The sequence below is a fragment of the Protopterus annectens genome, chromosome 3.part0 (genome assembly GCF_019279795.1).
Source record: "Protopterus annectens isolate FY-2018-M chromosome 3.part0, PAN1.0, whole genome shotgun sequence".
Lineage (NCBI taxonomy): Eukaryota > Metazoa > Chordata > Ceratodontiformes > Protopteridae > Protopterus > Protopterus annectens.
In genome coordinates this window covers 13,612,903-13,625,571 of record NC_056731.1, presented here as the reverse complement: position 1 = coordinate 13,625,571, position 12,669 = coordinate 13,612,903, and the positions used below count along the sequence as shown (strand labels likewise).

Below are 12,669 nucleotides of genomic sequence, written 5' to 3'. Positions count from 1 at the left end.
TTCAGGATGTGCAAACAAATTTTATTCTTGCAGCGTTGGGAGTCCGTCTTCATACAAAAAAAAATATATTTATACATTTTCTTATCAAACTGGTCATACAATTTCATTACGTTACAATGACTGTGTCCTATAGAAAACTTTGCAAATGTCCTCATCCCTCATGATTTTCACCTCATACTTCATGTGAACACCTTCCTATACATGCTCCACCTGTTTCCAAGGGGTCTTGTTTCTGACCTTGGATGTTTCAAACCTGCCCTAGCAACAACGTACACCTAGCCTGGAGGAGTCAGGCTAACAATTAACTTTTGTAGTAACTGCAACACGTGCTACTCTCTCTTATTACATACTAAAAGAATGCAGTTTAAAAGACAGCAATACTGTGGTTTATGAAGCTGTATTTTTCGCAGCCCTGCATACAAATTATATTTGCTTTTTAACAATCATAGCATCATTAATAAACTGAAATTAATATACATGTAATAAGCTGGTCTTGTCCCATAACAGACATAAGCAAATTTCCTGTTCCAGGTTTTCTCAGAGGTTGGACATTCAAACATCTATATTCCAAAGAGCAAGCGCCCCATGACAGATCCCTACAATACCTCTGCCTTGACACTTTTAATGTTTGAATGACAGTTCTCGATTTAACCAAGCATTTTCTATTAGTTAATCAATTGGCCATTCATCTGATTATATATATGGGTTGATTTCCAGCTTTACCATTGTGTGCAGTAAGACAGCATGTGGTACTGAATAAAATGCTTTGTAAGGTCCATTTAAATGCAATCAACTGCTAGACCATTATCTGTTGAATTAATGATATGCTCGTAAAAGTCTAATTATGTTAGTTGTACACGACTGCCATGGTAAAAACCCATGTTTGTAAATGTGTGAACTAAAGTCAAGAGATTCTTGAAAAGAATTACAGATACCATGCTTGACATGGAAGTGAAAGGATTATATTAGCTCCCATTTGGGGCTCATACCCACGACCTTCAGCATAACATGTTGGTATCACTGCCACTAGACAAACAAGAGCCTCTGGGCCAAGTATATGTTGAGGTTTAAGAGCTTTATCCTTTCAGCTAAGAATTGCCCAGCATTCTGATTAAGGTCAAATTACAAGCACGCACGCGCGCACACACACACACACACACACACACACACACACAAGTGTTTAGGCACTGTAAGAATCCTAGAAGTGTAAGGATAATATTGTCTGTCATTTGGGACTTGAACCCAAGACCTCCAACATACCATTATGTTGTCATTGCTGTGGACCAGCAAGAGCCTCTGGAGAGATGGGTGTTTAGTTTTCCCTTAAGAGCTTTATCCTTGCAGCTAGCAAATTCCCAGCCTGCTGATTTAATGTCAGATTACAACCCCATACACACAAAGAGAAAGCTCATTGCTTGGGCACTGTTAGAATCATAAATGAGAGAGGATAATATTAGCTGTCATTCAGGACTCAAACCCAAGACTTCCGGCATACTGTTCTGGTGTCACTACCAATGGACCTAGAGCCTGAATTCATGTTGGGCAGTCAACAAAATCATGCCTTATTTTAGCCTAGCAGAGGAAAAATACATTTCCACTCTAACTTTTAGAATAAATTAGTTTGGAATGTCCAACCAGAAAGTTTGAATTTCACATATGTGTCACTAGTGATTATATCAATAAAGATCACCAGTAAGGGATTTCTTGTTTAATGTTTCTCGTATGGGTCCATAGGTGGGTACTGGGCTAATTGCCTTTCTGGGCCATTTTGAGCCAAGCCAATTTCTCTCAAGGGTAAGAATTAAGCCCTGTACCCTGTGTCTGTGTGGTAAACACCTTAACCATTATGCCACTCCCCATCCCCCAAAGAAAAAAATGTTTAACTGCAGTTCTACACTTGTTTGACTAAACATTGTACTAATTCACCAAATTTATTTTATTGTCCAACAACTTGCTACTTTCTGCTCGTATGTTAGGTCAATATTAGGATAACAATAACTCATAACCAATAACCAGAGTTTAGAATCAAACCCTGTACTTTGTATCTGTGACATAAAGACTTTAACCGTTATGTTAACTTGGACCCCTAAATATTGGAGTGATTGATCATGTAAAATTTTACTAAACAACTGTGCCACAATTTTACTGAGTTTTTAGATGACTGTACAGATAGATAAGTATATATGTAAATCATACTCAACTTTCCAGATTTTCACAGAATGTCCAGATTTTTGCCCCTTATTTTTGGTCTGTTCCTCATAAAATGTGTGTTTTTCTGGCAAATCATTGTGCAACCATACTGCATCTGGTCCTCACTAATATGGCAGAGTGCTGCACACCCCCTACTGTAAATGCCTTCCCTGGTAAGGTTAGACCACAAAATGGTCTCCTTTGAAGTAAATAAACCTGGACCCCCAGCTAAACCTGGAATATTCAGGAACTATTCTAAGGCTAACCTCCTCCTATTAAGTGAGAACCTGGCAAAATAAGCCCCCATAAACCCTGAGAACACTGCTGCCTATGCAGAACTGTTCACAGAATCCCTGCACAAGCATGTTAATAGCTGCACAGAGGCAGCTGTACCCACCAGGAAGAAGTACAGAACTAACTCAAAAAACAAGCCACCCTGGTGGAATCACAAAATTGATAGGCTATATAACAAGAGGAAGACAATCATGGCAAAAATTAGAAGGTGCAGCACCCAGCAGGATAAAAGCACTCTCATCAAACTAAACAAACAACTCAGAGGACAAATAAAGTCTACCAAAGATAAATGTGAGGTAAGTTTGGCCTCTCAGGCCAGGGACAACTACAAAGCATTCTTTAGCTATGTCCACAACCTCAAAGGTAATACACAATTGTGTTCAGAGCTCATTGTAAATGGAGCCACCTATACTGAGCCAGAAGACATGGCAAACCTCTTGGCTGACAAATTCAGCTCCAACTTTACCCCTCTCTCCCACTCAACCTTCCCTCAGGAAATATCATCAAATATAACTCCCCTACTATCACTAGGGAACAGGTCATTAGTGCTCTAAGACCAAGAACACTGCATCAGTCCAGGTAATATCCCAGGATGCCTTCTAAATAGCATGAAACTTGACCTGTCAGAGCCTCTGGAATTACTGTTTAACTGTAGCCTGCAAACAGGTTTTGTGCCTCATGAACTGTGAAAGGCAACAGTCATCCCCTCTGCACAAAGATGGGTCATCTACAGACCCTGGAAACTACAGACCCATAAGTCTCACTAGTCTTATATGTAAAGCCATGGAAAGAATTATCATGGAGATGATCAATAGAGATGTAGTAAACCTACAGATACTGGACCCAACCCAGTTTGGTTTAATCAAAAGCAGATCATCCCTACTCAACCTGGTGGACATCTTTGAAAAGGTCACCAAAGCAATGGATGAGGGCAAAATTGTTTACACTGCATACGTTGACCTGGCCAAGGCATTTGACACAGTACCCCACTTGGGCATTGTTGACAAACTCATGAGGGATAGGTACAAACCCGTATATCACCCGGTGGATGGCCAATTAGCTCACAGACAGGACCCAGGAAGTTAGAATTGGGGAGTCCACCTCTACATAAAGCTCACGCACAAGTGGAGTCCCTTAGGGATCAGTCCTTGGACCGCTCCTTTTTGGCATTTACTTCTCAGAGGTCAAGGCCAATGTCAGTGGCCTCTGGCTGACTAAATTTGCAGATGAGTGCAAATTAGGAGCTGTCATTCAATCTCACACTGACACAAACCTCCTCCAGGAGGTGCTGACACAGTCAAACAACTGGTGGCAGAGCCATGGACTAAAAAGAAATGCATAATAGTATCCTTTGGGAAGTCATCCATCCGTGGTAACTATCATATTGATAACACACGCCTTAGAGATGCCCCAGTAGTCAGGGACTTAGGGACACACACAGATAGTAATCTAGCCTTTGACCATTGTGTCTACAGTGGTGTAGAAATCATTCTATGTTGTGTAACCTCTAAACAAAGCTATGGCATTGAAGTCCAAGGAAGTCATTGCTCCACTGTATTCATCATTCATCAGACCTATCATTGAGTAAAGTGCCCCCTTTGGTATGAACCGTCCACAGAGGTTTCTCACTAAAATAATACAAGGTGCAAGTAAAATGTCTATGCAGACTGCCTCAAGGCCATATCCATGTATTCTGCCCCCTACAGGCTTTTGAGGGGAGATCTATGCCCGGCATACAGGGCATTGTCAGACCCCACTCTGATGGGCCTCCTCAATATCCATAAAACAAAGAGCACCAGCATTACCTGTTCTAAAGACTTAAACCTTGCCTGTGATACAAACAGGCCCTGCTGGAGAGATAGGTATGTATCCCAGAGACTACCGCATCTATGGAACAGGCTCCCCATCCATGTGAGGCAGAGTTCCTCTGTAATCCAATTCAAGTGCAACTTGGATAATTGGACAGGAAACCAGAAATTCATCCCTGGTTTGGCACCTATGTCTCTAATGAATACAGGTAAACCTGTAAATGGTTAATCTCCCAGGCCCATGCTTACACTTATCAATGGTATCAGAACTTGTCGGAGATTTGGGATGCATGGCTAGGCTTAAAAAGGCCCTTGTGGTCGTTAGCCCAGTAAACACCTATGAACCTATGAGTGAAGTCACTAAATAATAATAATAACAGATATTTGAATTTTGAACTTCATATCCTTCAGAAAATATATAATAATGTAAAATATGTCATTCTAGCAACAAGTTTATAGGAGCAATATTTAAAATCTGTCCCTATCTTTGGGTCTTTGCCCCCCACCCACACATTTTTTCTGGCTTCATCCTGATTTCTTGAGCTGAGAGGTTGAGAGGAATGATGTAGATATAAAGGTAAAAAAATGGAAAATTAAGAAAAACTGGTTAAATATGTCCTCTCTAATGCTGCCGGACTCAGTCTTAGAACTAGTTTAGGATTAAATACTTGAAAAAGAGTATCTGTATATTTTTTCTAGAATGCTGAAAGGGGGCTGTCTGGCATGACAGATATTCTTATTTGCTGTATACTAACGCTGAGAGAAAAACTTGCAAGAGTTTTTTTTTCCTTGTTCAATAAATATATATTTTTTACAGTGCCCATATAATGTACCTTTGTGCTTATATGAGCCTTTTGCACATTCTGTAAGATGTATGCAGTAACCACACAGACATAGGAATTAAATAGATTTTTTCAGATGTGTACAACTGAAAATCACATTAAATATAGCACAATACCTCAGTACCGTAAAAATCCACTGCCAGTCATTAGCGGACTGGGCGACCCCTAACCAGGAAAAGCCGAAAGACATTAGTTTTTACTGTTCACTTTTCCAGTTTGAAAAGGATAATGTTTCAGCAATATTTGTATTATGTCCTTCTATTCCATGTTGCAGTATTCTTTACATATGGGTTGTATTCGTCCCTATGATGTGATGTCTGGCCAGTATATAAAAGCTTCAAGCTACTGCCAGTACATGGCACGTCTCACATCTGCTTTGACAACATCAGCCATAAAAGGACATCCGCACATAACCATCCTCAGAATTTTTCTGCCGCCATTCGGAAGGTTGACTCCTACATTTGGTCTGCAGATGGGTTTTGTTGTTGTGTGCTACCAGCTCAGATAAGTGTCCCCTTGGGGATTTTATTTCTTGTTACTGCCTTGTGTTTTATTAATGCCATCCAGGAAGGGCAAGTGTAGGTGTGGAAGGCAGATTCCACGTAAAGGTAGCCACAAGCTCTGTCTTTTCTGTTTAGAGCCTAGTCACAACCACCAATCCTGTTCCATCTGTCAGGCCTTTGTTCCTAAAACATTGCTTAGTCATCTTTCATCTCTGAATCTATGTCTAGAGAATCAGAGGCTCAAACATCTGGCTAAAGACATTATGGAGGGTGCTGGGGTCATTCGGCCGAGCTGACTTTGAAGAGTAAGACGAGTAAGTTGAAACCTGAATCCTCTTCCACTATGCCTTCTGCCTCAGATGTACCCCTTGAGGTCAGTGAAGACCCGGTGGTGAGGTCGGGGGTTGGATCTGCTTCTTCGGCAGGTACCTCTGCGGAGCCTGCTAGGGGAACAGATCCTAGCACATCCAAGGATTTGCAGATGTCTTTTTCGGGCAATGTAGGGGAACCATGACTCACTATGTCAGAGGACTCTGGTGGTGTCCATGCCATTGATGCTGCAACTAAGGATCTGACTTCGTCTGCCATTAGGCCTACATCGGGTTCCTCTTTTGTCCCCTCTTACAAAAACATGTTAAGAAGAAGCAAAAAACTAAGCACTTCTTCTCAGTCGGATTGGGAAGCTTTTTCTCATGGTCTTGTTAAGGCCTTGATGGCCTTGAAACCTACTTCCCCTCTGCCTCTGCCATCTATGTCTTCCTCCCCAGTTCAGGCTTCTGTGTGTCAGGTATCCAGTTCTGTTTCTGAGGACTCCTCTTCTGATGATGATTCTTTGGCATATTCCACCCAACTTGCTTCACCTTTGGAATATGCATTTCCTGAGGCAGAATCTGATGGAGGAGATTCCCCTCATGAGGAAATTTCCTTTGGACAGACCATTAATAAGATGAGGGGGTTCTTCAAATGGGATTGTTCCCAGATTTCTGAAGAACAGAAGAGGTACTATGACCTCCTTCAGCTGGAGGTTCACTCACCTTCTGCAGTTCCTCCATTTGCTTCTTTCTCTAAAACTCCAAAATCTCAGGCTCCAGCTCCTAATAGGCCTGACAGGTTCTACAAGGTTCCTCTTCATTCTAAGTTTCTCTACAAATGTCCCTCTGCAGATCCAGCAGTGATCTCTATATCTTCAGATAAGTTTTCCCGGTTATCCCCTTTTCTCAAGCTTCTTCTATCTGATAAAGCGAGCAAGATGCGTGTACCAAATCTTACCTTCTTTGCAGGCTGGTAATGAAGGCATGGGAGCTATCCATTCAGTACAAGGTCAGTCTTCATGCTGTTTATCTTCCATCTGCTCAAAACATTATGGCAGAAGCATTAAGCAGGAACATGACACAATCCCATTAATGGATGCTTCACAGGGATGTGTTCTTGGACCTGATTCATCAGTGGGGTACTCCACATCTGGATCTATTTGCCTCCCCTCAGAACAAACAACTTCCTCTCTTTTGTGCCAGGACCCTGCATCCTCTGGCTTAGAAGGTGAACACCCTTTCTTTCTCATGGAAGAGGATGTTTCCTTATGCATCCCCCCCTTCCCTGTCATACAGAAAGTTATGCTGAAAATTCAGCAGGACAAACCAAAGCTCTTGTTGGTGATTCTCCTTTGGCCAATACAGCATTGGTTCCCTCTTCTGCAGTTAGCCAAGGGCAATCACCACGAGTTGCCTCACTGGATGGATCTACTCACACAGGACAAGAAATTCTTACTTCAGCCACATCTGTCAGCATTACAGATGACCCTGTGTGTGATCAACTTCTGATTCCTTTTCAGGCACCTTTATTCTCAGGATGTGCTTGGCGTTTTGCAGGAGGCCAGGAAACCCAGTACAAGAAAATCTTATATTTCCAAATGAAGAAGATTTTCTGTCTGGTGTCTTAAAAGAAGTCTAGATCCATTTACTGTGGACATTCCTGTTGTACTTTCCTACCTGTGTAAGCTTCTAAAAAGTGGCTTATATTTTTCTGTGAAAGTCCACACTTCTGGTCTTTCTGCTTGACTGCCATTGTCACCTCCTTTAGCTTCCAGATTGGAAGTCAAGATTTTTCTTAAAGGCGTGCTACATATTAAGTCCCCAAAGAAACCAGTTTCCCCCTTGGAACCTTAATTATGTTCTGGAAAAACTGAATCTGCCTCCCTTTGAGCCTGCAGCTTCTGCTTCACTGAAGTTTTGCACCTGGAAAACTGTGCTTCTGGTTGCCTTGACTTCCGCTAGGAGGGTCTCCGAGTTACAGGCCTTAATGACATCTCCACTTTTCTTGGTTTCCACAAGGACAGAGTTTACATGTGAACTAATCCCTCTTTTATGCCTAAGGTAGTGAATGAATTGTCTCTTAATCTATCCATCTACCTACCTACTTCCCTTCTCAATCCTCCAGTGAAAGCAATTTTGGACAAGCTAGATGTACACAGGCAGCTTAAATTTTACTTAGAAAAGACTAAAGCTATTAGGAAGTCAAGTTAGCATTTTTGTGTCCTTTCATCCCACAGTTCTAGGTTTACCCATTTCTAAACAGACTATTTGTTATTGAATTTCTAAAGCTATTGCCTTTTGCTGTGATTTCCATGGTAAGTCTTTGGCTACTTCTGTCAGAGCCAATTCAATTAGATCTGTGGCTTCCTCAAGAGCTTTCTTTAAGGGTCTGGATACTAACTCCATTTTGGAGGCTGCTACTTGGTCTTATGCACCCACTTTTACTAAACATTACAGGTTGGACTCTATTTCTATGTCCAGAACAGAGTTTGCAAGGGCTTTTCTTCCTTGCAGCCTTCTTCTGTTCCTTCCTCCTTCCTTGGTTCCATTTAAGTTATGGCACTCTCTCATATGTAAAGAATACTGCAACATTGAATAGAAGGACATAGAATGGTTGTGTAAAATTTTACCATAAGCAGAGATGTCTTTCTCTTCTATGTTGCAGTATTCTGTCCCTCCCACCTCCCCCCTGCATCTTGTCTCTTCCCTGGATGACTTATTGTTTTCCTTAGGACTTCTGTTCATCATAGGGAATTTTAGTTTTGAGGATGGTACATGCAGACTTCCTGTTATGGCTGATGTTGTCAAAGCGGACGTGTGACATCCCACGTACTGGCAGTAGCTTGAAGCTTTTATATACTGGCCGGACTTCGGTTTGTAGGGCAGAATACAACCCATATGTAAAGAATGCTGTAACATAGAATAGGACATCTATGGTTATGGTAAGATTTTACACAACTATTCTGTGTCCTTGTATGGCATGAAAGATAGGTGTTCTAACTTCTGGTACTTTTTGTCTGTCTCTTTTAGCACCCCCAGATCCAGAAAGAGTCTCAGTATATTAAGTATGTGTGCTGTGATGATCCATGGACTTTACAGCAGTGGGTTACTGGGATACGAATAGCAAAGGTAAGAATGCATCAGGGTATCATATAAACACTAGACAGTGTAAATTATGCTTGTTTGCTAATGTTATTAAAGAAGTTATTGGCTTACTAAATGACAGAAAGGGTATTATTTAAATAAAAAGTATGTTTTGTAGTTATGTAAAAATGGTACTCATCAGTTACAGCATTAATCCTACACTAACCTGCATTGCTTGTGCAAGTCTTGTATATTGTTGTAATGCATGTGTGAAAAGGCACCTCTTCTATTTTTTTTTCTAGCCAGGTAAAACAGTACAATAGTATACATAATGCAAAAACAAGTTAGACAGAGCAGTAATAATGCAGCCTTCCCTTAGAAAAAAACAGACGCACTTTAATAAGCCATCTGTTTACATAATTACTTGGGACACTGAAGTAAATTAATGGGCATTATAATGAGTATCATTTGCACCTGTAGGACAGTGTGGATGCCTAGGTATTATACTGTGTTGTAGAAACAGTGTCTAAAGACATGTATCTCCACTAATTAGACTTAGGCAGTGGTTTCATACAGCAGGAGTCCTAAGTGCAATGGAGTCCAGATGGACATCAGCAATTTCAGTAATGGTTCTGTGTTCTATCTCTCTTTGAATGTCATTTCCTAAACTTAGTGCCATTTGATCTATGCCAGCTATTCGATTTTATTATTTTGAATTCCAGTTCTTTGCTTGAGTTATTCTTTATCCCAGTACTGGAAGTAGATACTGATACCGATGTACACAAATGCTCACTTGTAACAGGGCTGCATTGGATGGTTTATCCAACAGTGCAGAATGCACCAGCCTGTTAATTCATATGGACTTCACAAAGTAGACACCATCCCAGAAGTGCAAACCACAAGTTCATAAACCTTGCATGCACAATGATACCTAGTTGAGGGACGGAAATGGGAATTTCACACCAAGTAAACTGTTTTACTCAATTTAAACCCTCCAAAAACTGTAGTCTACTTCCCTAAATACCAGTGATGAGATGCTGGTTGACTGGTTACCAGAACACCTGAGTAACTGTAGACAGCTAGTCAGTCATTTTTTGAAGGATGGTGTTTGGGAAATGGGGAACAGCTGTCCAAAATATATATATGTCACACCCTGTAAGTACAAAGTATCAGACAAGTTCTTCTCTTTTGCAGCCTTTATATATAGACAAATTCAACACTTATGTCATCTCATTTAAGTGTAGAGTACAAAGCTGTGTCTCCCCTTTTGCAGCACACATACATTTGTTTCTTGAACAGGAAGACCACTAGCTTCACCTTATCTAAGTGGAATATACGAAGTGTAATTACCAGTGTGTATTGTTTGTAGTATGGACTGGGTCATCACTGATGTCATCACATCTAAGTGTAGAGTACAAGGCAAGATCTGTCTTGTAGAGAATTTTATGCATAGGATTAACACTTAGTTATTCTGCCTAAATTTAAGTTATTGTGCAGGACCTGTCCCTGACACTTTGCCTACAAAGACTGGGTCAGTATTTGCATTGCCTCATCTAATTGCACAGTGTTATGCAGTGTCTAGTTGTTGCATTGTGTGTGTGTGTATGTGTGTTATAACCAAGTTGTATACAGGTCTAAGATTAACTGACTCAGCTCTAATCGTGAATGACTTGATTGTGCAATTAAGATTTATTGCATTATTTGTTATAGACAGGCTGTGTTATAACTTGTATATCTGGAGCTCATTACTTTTATATGAGAGAGATAGCTTTAATGCTAACAAGCCAGCTACAGTGATTACAATGATTAGCATATCATGTCATATCTATCATAGTCTAACTATACAACTAAATGAGGCCAGACCACATCTACAGTGCTTCTGACTTATTTGTTGCCATTCAGATACTACATGGTTTCAGAGTGAAGACTGTATGTGAGAACTGAATGCAGATATTGCAGAAGCAACTAAATATTTTTGCTTTCTAAATTTGGTTTCAAAGTGTATACACACACACACACACACATATATATATATATATATATATATATATTCTGTAGAAATTGGTACAAATGCAACACTTGAAATTCTTTTGCTGCATAAAAATTTAAAAGAAAACTACACTTTTTTATCCAAAAACTTGATTTGTTTTTTATTGCAGTAGTATTGGGTAAGAAGTCTGAAAAGGTATACTGTTTATACAAACATTAGCATGTTTAACTGTTTTACTTTTCTTGAAGAAGAAGACAGAATTGCAGCACTTAGAGAGAGAGGTTCAAGAATCACCATAAAACCAGATACAAATTGTCATTAGTTTGTTATATAATTGCAGTTGCTAACTAGAAGAGTCCAGTTGGGCAATGCCCATTTTCAGTGGAGATCTGGAAGAAAACCTGTTTCCAAGAGAACAAGATCCTACATCATCTATAATTTGTGCTATAGACCTGAGGACTAGAGACAAAGACTGTGGTTTTGGTGAACTATGGTTCAGTAATGAGTTGCAGTAAAACTGGCATAATTAATGTAAATACCAGTCATAAGAGGAATAAACTTGACATTATCAAAAATTGTGAATTCATACAGAGCAAGTGAAATTTCTAGTGTGTAGTTGAAATAATTAAATAAGAAAACATGATTTTAAGAGTAAGAAGTCTGGCAGTTAGCACAGAGGATTAAGACAATATACTGTTAATGAGATGCTTCCTGTAGTCAAGAGTTTGATTCTCTTAGCCTTCATTTGACTGTTGTAGAACTCTTAACAAATCATTTAACCAGGCAATGCACTGCGTTAACTGGATAGGCTCCTCAGTGCACTTGACTGTATGCCTAGTAAATAATACAGATGAAATAAGTCAAAGTAATAAATAAATGAGAATGTGCCTCAACAAGTAACAATTATAAAAAAGCCATACAAAGATTTAAAATGGAGGCAAAAGGGTAATATATTCAACTTTACTTTACATTCTTCATATAGTAGGTGTTCTGTAAGCATGAGAGGCAGCATTGTCTTGTGTTTAATCAGTTCTGCAGAATTTGTGACAGATAAAGTATAAAAAAAGACAAGTGTATTGAAAAGTAGTTGTATGTTGTTAAAGCTAAATATGAAAATGAGCTGTTTTGGACTTATTCAAAGTGAAAAGACATACCCCGGGATTCATGAAGCTCGGCGCAAGGCCGGTGTAAGGCCTGCGCCGGCGGTGCAGTGAATAGTCAGCGTAGTAGCGCCATATGCATAGTAATGAGAGCGCGCCGCAACCACAGACACGTGCGTAGTGTACGAGAGCGAGCCCAAGTAGGATGCGTCCGGAGGCGTGGCTAAGCCGGCAGGCGATGAGCAACCTAATGTGCTGACTGCCACGGTCCGCCCATAATAGTAATGGCAGCAGCCAGGGCCCGTGCAGAATGAAACGCACGTAGAGTATGCAACATAGTACCCGTCCCAACAAAACGGAGAAGCAAATACAACCCACGAAGCCCTAAGTGTACCCGTCCAAGGAACAAAGGATACAGCGTAACACCGTGTTTGTCCCGCAATGCACCGTCAGTGGGCATACCCAGAGAAGGTGTACGCAGCATGTCAGCGCCGCACCGACATAGGAGTAGCGACTAAGGTTACCACCTGTCCCACTTTGCGAGGGC

The 12,669-nt window shown here is 40.5% G+C and overlaps 1 protein-coding gene across 2 annotated transcripts in view; it reads left to right on the top strand.

Annotated features, from left to right (window-relative positions):
* Positions 1-12,669, top strand: part of LOC122796236 (amyloid beta precursor protein binding family B member 1 interacting protein) — a 1,476,726-nt gene that overhangs the window by 1,227,534 nt on the left and 236,523 nt on the right. For both annotated transcript variants that reach the window (XM_044064553.1, XM_044064552.1), the window contains one exon: positions 8,979-9,077. In XM_044064553.1, coding sequence (XP_043920488.1) covers positions 8,979-9,077 — 99 coding nt within the window. The remainder of the gene's footprint in view (positions 1-8,978; positions 9,078-12,669) is intronic.